The sequence below is a fragment of the Rhincodon typus genome, chromosome 5 (genome assembly GCF_021869965.1).
Source record: "Rhincodon typus isolate 14 chromosome 5, sRhiTyp1.1, whole genome shotgun sequence".
In the NCBI taxonomy this organism is placed as follows: domain Eukaryota; kingdom Metazoa; phylum Chordata; class Chondrichthyes; order Orectolobiformes; family Rhincodontidae; genus Rhincodon; species Rhincodon typus.
In genome coordinates, this window is record NC_063336.1 from 632436 (window position 1) to 642515 (window position 10080).

Here is a 10080-nt window from a genome sequence, read left to right on the forward strand (position 1 = left end):
GGGGCAGCGGAGTGAGCGGGACCCCGGTGAGGGTGGGGGCAGCGGAGGGAGCGCCAGCTGGGTGTTGGGAATTCAGTCGGGCTTGTGGGAGGGCAGTGGGTGGTGGGATGTACAAGAAGGAGCAGCAGTGTAGTAAGTTGTTGTGGGAGTATGGTGTGAAAGGACAGGGTGCTGGAAGAGGTCAGTGAATAGTGAGGTTTTGTTGTGAGTGGGGAAATGGGATGCGAGGAGAATGCTCTGAGGGAGTGCGGGGTGTTGGTATTGTGGGGGTGGGTACATGATGGCTTGGCTGTATTGTGCATTGATGAAGGGCCCTAAGATTTCCCCTCTCCTTGGCACTGATCCTGCCCTGACATTCCTGTGGAAGGGCACTGATACGGAGACTGGCAGGGAGCTGGATAACCTGGGAAGGATTCTGAAAGACATGATACATTGGATGAGTGAGGAGACTCAAGAATTTCAGGGTGGATTGGCTGCAAGGGCAGGGTAGTTGTTGGTGGCAGAAGAGAGACCATGATCAGGAAGGTGGTTGTACCTGGGCATCCTTTGGTCACTTACAGGATGAGGGTGCTGCTTTTAGATAGCATTTATTGCCCATCTCTAATTGCCCAAAGGGCAGTTGAGAATCAATCACATTGCTGTGGGTCTGGAGTCACATGTCGGCCAGACCAGGTGAGGATAGCAGTTTCCTTCCCTAATGGACATTAGTGAACCAGATGGGTTTTTCCAACAATTCACAATGGATTCACGGTCATCAATAGATTCTTAATTCCAGATATTTATTGAATTCAAATTCCACCATCTGCTATGGCGGGATTCGAACCAAGAACATCATCATGGTCTCCAGGTTAACAGTCCAGCGATAATACCACTAGGCCATTGCTTCCCCTTCTTCAAGTCTGTCCCTTTTGCCATTCGGGTCTGCTGATACCCGCAAATGTGTTACTTATGTTCATGTTCTCCCCTGTTCTCCAGGTTAAAAGTGGATTTACTAACCTCGTTACTGCTTTCTCTTTGGCAGGCATCATGCTATCTGAAGCAAGGCAAGTACAAAGAGGCAGAGACTCTGTACAAGGACATCCTAACTCGTGCTCATGAAAAGGAATTTGGATCAGTCAACGGTACGTTCCAAAAAAAATTCCAAAACATGGGTCCTGGGAACAAAACGTTTATTAAACAAATTGCAAACACTTTAAAAAAAAAACCACCACAAAACCAAATTTCACTAATTCTCTTTCATTCACTCATCATTGAAACCCCTCCCTCTGTCTGACTGTCAAAACTCCTTTTTCTATTGCCCCATTGAAACCCCCCCTCTATCCCTCCATCGAAACCCCTTCCCCTTATTCACTAGCTTTCTGAGCTTTGCTGATGACTGTCTGATGTTTAATGGCATTTCCGTGAAGGGGACAGTATGACATGAGTAGTTTGGTGAAGGGGGAGGTGGGATGAGTGACTGGTGTAGGGAGTACAAGGGGACTGGGTGGGGATGGAACTAGATGCAGTTTGAGGGGCTTTGAGGTTGCTGAGGGTGGGGAAAGGTGGACGCAAATGGTGCAGATGTTGGAGACAAGGAAGGGGATAGTGAGATGTTTGGGAGCGGGGGGCAGATAGGGGAGGGATAGTGAGGTGTTGGGGAGATGGGAGAGGGAATAGCGAGATGTTCGGGGGGAGATGGGGGAGGGGCTGGGGAGATGTTCGGGGATAGTGGGGAAGGGTGTAAGGGTGTTAAGAATGGTGTTTGGTGGGAGCTGTTTGGGGTGAAGGGTGGGTTTTGAGGGTGGGGGCAGGGATGCGCAGGAAGTGGTATAGACGTTGGCAGGTGTAGAGCTGTCTGACACATTCTGGCTGTTTCTAGGTGAGAACAAACCCATCTGGATGCATGCAGAGGAACGTGAAGAGCTCAGCAAGGTGAGTGACACTGTCTCCATCTCCTACCTGTTAATGTCAGTATGGAGTAAACCTGGCTGAATTACTGCAGAGCTCAGTGTTATCAAACCTCTCTGTGTGAGACTTCCTAGCAATTGATACAAGTGAGTGGCTTACTAGGCCATTTCATAGGGCAGTTGAGAATCAGCTACATTGCTGTGGGTCTGGAGTCACATGTAGGCCAGACCAGGTAAGGATGGCAGTTTCCTTCCCTAAAGAGCATTAGTGAACCAGATGGATTTTTCTGACACTGGACACTGGTAGATTCTTAATTCCAGTTTTTTTTAAATTGAATTCAAATTCCATCATTTGCTGTGGCGGGATTCAAACCTAGATCCCCAGGGGGTTAGCTGAGTTTCTGCATTGACAGTCTAGCGATGATACCTCCTCACTTTTTGCAATCAAGCTAAGGCTGAAGTTGGGGAATATGATGCCAGATCCTGGGTCACATAGTACTCTTGAGTTAACAGAAGCTGTATCGCTGTAACGGAATAGCTGTAGGCAGTGGCCGAGAGGAAGATGAAATGTGAAACCTCAGGAACAGGCAGAGTCTCTGCAGCCCCTGAAGCCTGTTCCATCGTCCATTGAGCTCTACTTTATCCCCACACTCTCATGAAGAAAAATCTAGTGATCGCAAATCTAAAATGATCAATTTTTGGAGCATTCCATGGTATTTGAAGAAATCTACAACTTTTGAGATACCAGAGTATACCATGAGCTGATATGTAGCAGTATATATTTACACCTCACCTGTTCCAAGCAGAGACAATCTAACCGTCACTGTGGAGAGAGGTTGTGGTGAAGTTGGGCTGGGTGTCGTCAGTGAATGTGTGAAAACTAATGCTGTGCCTTTGGATGAGGTTTGTGCTGAGAAGTAGGAACGAACTGAGGGGTGTACAATATAACAGGGAGAACTGAGCTGGTCATGAGGCTTCTCATTGGAAATGATCTTCTTCTGTTGCAGGGCAAACACAAGGACAGTGCTCCCTATGCAGAGTATGGTGGCTGGTACAAGGCTTGCAAAGTCAACAGGTAAGCCAGGGCCAATCAGTGCGCAGAACCTGTCTCCAGGGAATGAGGAGGTCAGGGCAAAAGGGTGTGCTGTTTAACCAGAGTGCTTCACATTACCCTGTGATACTCTCATTCCCCAAACCTTTGATTAATGGCTGATAGGAAATATTCAAAGAAGGAAGTCATTTGTGGGAGGTGGTTATGGGCCTCTCCTGTTGTAGAGTGGAATCTCCAGGAAAAGACAATGGGGGCTTGTGACAAATTGCCCAATAATTATCCCGGGTGATTGGAGAAATCAACTTGCCAATGGCAGCCAGGAAAAAAGGTTCATAGTATTTCACTTCCTGAATTAAAGTCTGTATGGTTAGGGGTGAGAAACAGGAGGGGGACAGTGACCTCGTTGGGTATTTATTATAGGCTTCCACATAATGGGGCGGAAGTAGGAGAGAGCGTTTGTAGGCAGGTTACAGAAATCTGCAGGACAGGTAGGGTTGTGATTGTTGTTGATTTCAATTACCCCAGGGTAGACAGGGAAAAAGAGTGTGCATGGAAAGGGAGAAATTCCTTATAATGTATGCAGGAGAATGTTCTGGAACAGTATATTTCTGGTCCTAGCAGGGAGGGGGCTGTGCTGGCTCTGGTCTTAGGAAGTGAGGCAGGCCAAATGGAGAACGTCAGAGTTGGGGAAAAATGATCATAATATAACACAGTTCAATCTTAAGTTGGAAAAGGATAAAAATCAGTCAAAAATTAAGATTCAAGACTGGGAAAGGGCAGATTTTGGGGATCCAATGGTGGAACTGGAGTAGGTTAGTTGGAAACACATTAGGGTAGACAAAAGTATGCATAAAAATGGGAACTTTTCGAAAGGGAGATGAAAAGTGTGAGAGCTAGGTACATACCCATGAGAAATAAATACAGGGTATCCAAAGCTAGAGTACCCTGGATGGCTAAGGATATTGACGAGGAAATAAGGAAGAGAGAGGAGGCATATAATGCATACTAGAATAATAATAGCAACAGAAATCAGGAAGCATACCTGAAATGCAGGAGAGAGGCTGAAGCTGGATTAAGGAAAGCTAAGAGGAGGCATGAGGACATGATGGCAGGCTACGCTAAAACAAACAGTAAAATGTTCTTCAATAAGATTAACAGTAAAATATTACTGAAGGATAGAGTGGGGCCCATAAAGAACAAGCAGGCTAAGCTGCTCACTGAAGCTAAGGGAATGCCAGGTAGTACTAAATTAATACTTTGCTTCCGTCTTTACCCAACTAGAAGAAGGTGAGGATGGCCCAGTTGAAGATGTGGGTGCTGAGGAACTGAGCAGTATAGTGACAGATAAAGGAAAGGGGCAGCACTCCAGGTAGAGAAATTGCCAGGCCCAGATGGGATGCATCCTAGATTGCTGAGAGAGGTAAGGGAGCAAATCACAGAGCTGTTGACAGAAATTTTCTGTCGGGCCTTTCTGAACATAATATTAATCCCTGAGGATTGCAAATGTGACACTGTTGTTTAATGAACGGGCAAAGGATAACCCAGGAAACTGCAGACCTGTCAACTTGCCATCAACAGTGGGAAACCTGCTGGAGGCCAGAATACAGGATTAGAGAAAAATATAATATCGACCCCATATCTCAGGAAGGATGTACTGTCCCTAGAGCGGGTTCAGAGGAGGTTCACGAGAATGGTCCCAGGAATGAAAAGCTTAACATATGAGGAACGTTTGAGGACTCTGGGTCTATACTCAATGGAGTTTAGAAGGATGAGGGGGAATCTAATTGAAACTTACAGAATACTGAATGGCCTGGACAGAGTGGATGTTGGGAAGATGTTTCCATTGGTAGGAGAGTCTAGGACCCAAGGGCACAGTCTTAGGGTAAAGGGAAGACCTTTTAGAACGGAGATTAGGAGAAACTTCTTCAGCTAGAGAGTGGTGAGTCTATGGAATTCACTGCCACAGAAGGCTGTGGAGGCCAGGGCATTGAGTACATTTAAGACAGAGATAGATAGGTTCTTGATTGTCAAGGGTTAGCGGGAGAATGGGGTTGAGGAACTTATCAGCCGTGATTGAATGGTGGAGCAGACTCGATGGGCCGAATGGCATAATTTCTGCTTCTATGTCTTACGGTCTTATAACAACACGGCTTTGTCAAGGGCAGGTCATGTCTGACAAATTTGAGTTCTTTGATGAGGTGACAGACACAGAGGTGACCTGATGTGTTCAAAATGATGAACAAGTTTGACAGGCTAAAGAAGGATATTCTGTTTCCACTAGCTGGTATGTCAGTAACTAGGCGTCACAATTTCAAGGTTGTTAGCAATAGAGCTAGGAATGAGATGAGGAGATACTTCTTTATTCAGAGTTGTTAAGATTTGGAATACGCTGCCTGGGAATGTGCTGGAGATGGATTCCATAGGTTTCAAAAGAGAGCTGGATGTTTATTTGAAAGGGGTGAAGTTAGAGAGCTGGATATATTTGAAAGGGGTGACAGAGCTGCGGAGAATGGGACTAGCTGGTAGATCTTTCAGGAGCTGGTACAGACACGATGGGTCGAATGACCTCCTCTTGTACTGCAAAATTCTTTGACTCTATGGTTGTATTTTCAGGACAGTTTCTTAACATGTTCTCATGCAAACTACAGAACAAAGTGCTCTTGGCCTGGCAGTGATGGCCGGAGCTGTGCCACTCCGGGCCTGGCAGTGACGGAGGTGCTGTGCCGCTCCGGGCCTGGCAGTGACGGAGGTGCTGTACCGCTCCAGGCCTGGCAGTGACGGAGGTGCTGTGCTGCTCCGGGCCTGGCAGTGACGGGGGGGGGGGGCCGTGCCACTCCGGGCCTGGCAGTGACGGGGGGGAAACGTTCTGGATTAATTATTCTAATCCTGATGATAATGAACTGATTTTTGAATAGTACAATCGTAGGAGTCATAATGACGTGATTTACCTTAGCTTTTGGTCTCAGAGAGAGGAGTGTGTGTCTAAACCTAGCACTGCAATTTGAACTGAAATTCATGTGATTGAGTCTGTCTGAAGACTGAGCTGGGGAATTGGGACAAGGGACATACAATGAATGATGTGATATTTCAAAACACTGAGCAAATCTGCAGCTAACGGGACAGAAATTTTCTAGAGGAAGGAGGTAATATTAGCCTGCTGAGTAAAATCGAACCCTTTATCTCAGTCCTACAGTCAACACCACACTGAGAAATCTTGGAGCATTGTACAGACGACAGGGCAAGCTGGAAGCTGCTGAAACTCTTGAGGAATGTGCTACCCGATCCCGCAAACAGGTAATTCACATGTTTCACTGTGTGACAGACCTGTCCCCACCAGTACTGTACCCCAGTGTTATACAGTGACAGACCTGTCCCCCACCGGTACTGTACCCCAGTGTTCTACAGCGACAGACCTGTCCCCACCGGTACTGTACCCCAGTGTTGTACAGCGACAGACCTGTCCCCACCGGTACTGTACCCCAGTGTTCTACAGCGACAGACCTGTCCCCACCGGTACTGTACCCCAGTGTTATACAGCGACTGACCTGTCCCCACCTGTACTGTACCCCAGTGTTATACAGTGACAGACCTGTCCCCACCGGTACTGTACCCCAGTGTTATACAGTGACAGACCTGTCCCCATCAGTACAGTAACACCAGTGTTCTACAGTGACAGACCTGTTCCTACCAGTACTGTACTGGTGGTTTTTGTTGCATTTCCTTTATTATAAATCTTGAGAATTGCTCACCGATTCTGACTTCACTTGAGTTGTGGAAATATCTAAATAGTGTTGAGCTTTTATTTGCTTTGCTAAGAACTGTAGTGAGTCTGTTGACCTGAATTTGTGTGTGTCTCTCTCTCTCTCCCTCTCTCTCTTTCTCCACCGCCCCCACCTTTCTCTCTCTCTCTCTCTCTCTCTCTCTCACTCTCTCCCTCCCCTCTTGCTTCATCTGCCAAGCTGCAGCCTACCACTGTAAGTTTTCAGCTTTTAATTCCTGCGATTCAAAATTAATTGTTGCCATGTGGCTCATTGATTCCAGACTGTGACCTGCTTGTGGCTGCTCTCTCTTCTCTGTCCTGGCAGGGCATCGATCCCATTCACCAGAGCAGGGTGGTGGAGATTCTGAAGGATGGTGAGCCTGCTGATCGGAGGAGGTCCCGTGACAGTGCGGCTGGTCCCCCAGTGAAGTATGAGAGCAGTTCGGAAGGTGGTGAGGAAGTCAGCGTGGCGGTGGAGTGGACTGGGGTGAGTCTGATTCACTGCTGGTTGCTGTTGATCGTTGTTTCCTGTCACTAGCCCACGCTCAGTTATCAGGGGAGCCTTGCTACGAGGATGGAGATGGAAACAGAGCCACATGCCTCATTGCCTTGCTGCATCCCTGCCTACTGTTGGCCCCCAGCCAGCTCAGACCTGCTTGCTGATGGTGGAGCTGGTGAAACCAGTCTGGTTCACAAGGTCAAAGCTCTTCCTGATAGTCTTTCACGCTCAGCCTGCCATCCTTTCAGCAGCACCCCCCACCATCCCCTGTATCTCCAGAATGACAACCTCTTCACTAATGTCACCTTTTTATTGATTCCTCCTCCCTTCAAAACACACTGGCCCAATCACCCTGCTGCTTCTCTGTCTTATGCAACATCTGTTAATAACCTGGAGCAAGAAAGTGAACATGCAGTAGCAAAATTTGCAGATAATAGAAAAATAAATGGAAAGGCAGTTTGCAAGAGGTGTACAAACAGTTTACAGAGAAAGCAAAAACAGAAATTGCTGGAAAAGTTCAGCAGGTCTGGTAGCATCTGCGTAGAAAAAATCAGAGTTAACGTTTTGGGTCCGGTTCTGAACGAACTCGTTCTGAGGAAGGGTCACCGGACCCGAAACGTTAACTCCGATATTTTCTTCACAGATGCTGCCAGACCTGCTGAGCTTTTCCAACAACTTCTGATTTTGTTCCTGATTTCCAGCATCCACAGTTCTTTTGATTTTTAGTTTACAGAGAGATATTGATAGATGTAAGTGGCAAATAATGTATAATGTACACAGGTAATTGGGGGATTTCAAGACGGTTGGAGTATAAGAGTAGTGAAGTCTTAATACAACTGTACAAGGTGCTGGGGAGGCCACATCTGAGAGGACTGAGAGCAGGTTTGGCCCCTTATTGAAGGAAAGATATCATTTCATTGGAGGCAGTTCACAGAATGTTCACTGGGATGATCCCTGGTACGGAGGGACTGTCTTATGAGCAAAGGCTGGAACTGAGCTCACTGGAGTTTGAAGGAATGAGAGGTGATCTCATTGAAACATCTCAGATTCTTAAGGAGGTCGACAGGGTAAATGCTGAGAGAATGTTTCCCCTCATGGGTGGGTCAGGGACCAGAGGGCATAGTCTCAGAATTAAGGGGCACAATTTAAGACTGAGATAAGGGGGAAATTTCCTCTCTGAGGGTTCAGAGTCTTGGGAACTCAATGACACAGAGAGCTGCGGGGGCCAAGTCCTTGTATACGCAGGAGGCTGAGATCGGTTCTTGATAACTTGTGGAATCAAGGGTTACCGGGAAAGAGCAGGAAAGTGGGCGTGAAAGTGTCGGATCTGTCATGATATTGCTAAATGGTGGAGTAGGCTCAGGGGGCCAAATGGCCTCCTCCTGTTCCTATTTCTGATGGTCTCTCTCCCAACCCCACACCTTCTGCTTTCTCTGCATTACCCTCCACCCACTGTCTCTATCCCTCCCTCCGTGGGTATGAAATTAGTGATACTCCTGAGCACTTTCCTCAAAGCCAGGGTCTACCAACACGTCCCCACATTCCCTATGCCACCAGTCTCTCATCATCATCTACCACATTTGTGGGATGTCGACCAGCATTTATTGCCTGTCCCTAGTTGCCCTTGAAAGGTGGGGGTGAGCTGCCTTAAACCGCTGCTGTAGGTAGACCCACAATGCCCTTAAGGAGGGAATTTCAGGATTTTGAACCCGTGACTCTGAAGGAACAGCGATTATATTTCAAAGTAAGTATGGTGAGTGGCTGGGAGGTGAACTTGGTGGTGTTCCCATGTACATGCTGCCCTTGTCCTTCGAAATGGAAGTGGTTGTGGGTTCGGAAGGGCGCTGTCTGGGGAGCTTGGCTGAATTTTTGCAGTGCATCTTGTAGATAGTACACACTGCTGCTACTGAGCGTCGGTGATGGAGGGAGTGGATGCTTGTGGATGTGGTGCCAGTCAAGTGCCCTGCTTTGTCCTGGATGGTGTCAAGATTTTTGAGTGTTGTTGGGGCTGTGTCCATCCAGGCAAGTGGGGAGTATTCCATCACACTCCTGACTTGTGCCTTGTGGACAGGCTTTGGGGAGTCAGAAGCTGAGTTACTTGCTAGAGTATTCCCAGCCTCTGACCTGTTACTGTAGCCACTGTGTTTACATGGTGAGTCTTCTTCAGTTTCTGGTCAATTGCAATCCACAGGAATAAAATCAGAAATTGCTGGACAAGCTGAGTAGGTCTAGTAGCATTTGTGAAGAGAAATAAACAGTTAACGTTTCAGGTTGAGTGACCCTTCCTCAGAACTGATGGTAGCTGGGAAAAGGTTGGTTTATATGCGGAAGATAGGATGGGGAAAGGGAGTAAGGAGTGAACAATAGGTGGAACTAGAGCCCAAAGAACAGTTTAGACAGACAAAAGAGTGGATAATAAACCAGCTAGGAGGGTGTTTAGCTATTAATGGGACTGTTCGTGGCTAACAATGGGTTGTGTGTAATAGCAGACTACGTGATAACAAGGCCTGGTGTGTGGGGAACTGGGCTAAGGACACGGGAGAGCTGAAGCCCTGAGAACAAGCTCAGACAGGAAGTGGAGATCCCTAAGACCATCCTGCTGGGAGATAGACGTGTAAAGGAATTGTAAAATGACACGTCCATGGTAAAGAGAAAGCTGCTAGAGCCTGCAAACTTGGAATTTCTGGCCTGACTGAGCTCATCCTCACCCTGAGCAACTTCTCTTTTAACTCTTCTCATTTTCTTGAGGTCAGAGGGGTGGCCATGGGTCCTCGCATGGGCCCCAGTTAAAGCTGTCTCTTTGTGGTGTATGTGGAACATGCCTTGTTCCAGTCCTATTCCAGCCCCTACCCACAACTGCTTCTCCAATATATTGATGATATCT

General features: G+C 47.3%; 1 protein-coding gene across 1 annotated transcript in view; it reads left to right on the forward strand.

The window, feature by feature from the left end:
* Positions 1-10080, forward strand: part of klc1b (kinesin light chain 1b) — a 23368-nt gene that overhangs the window by 11240 nt on the left and 2048 nt on the right. The window contains exons 8-12 of the mRNA XM_048596608.1: positions 1022-1121; positions 1859-1911; positions 2894-2961; positions 6123-6231; positions 7023-7184. Of these exons, the coding sequence (XP_048452565.1) occupies positions 1022-1121; positions 1859-1911; positions 2894-2961; positions 6123-6231; positions 7023-7184 (492 nt within the window). The remainder of the gene's footprint in view (positions 1-1021; positions 1122-1858; positions 1912-2893; positions 2962-6122; positions 6232-7022; positions 7185-10080) is intronic.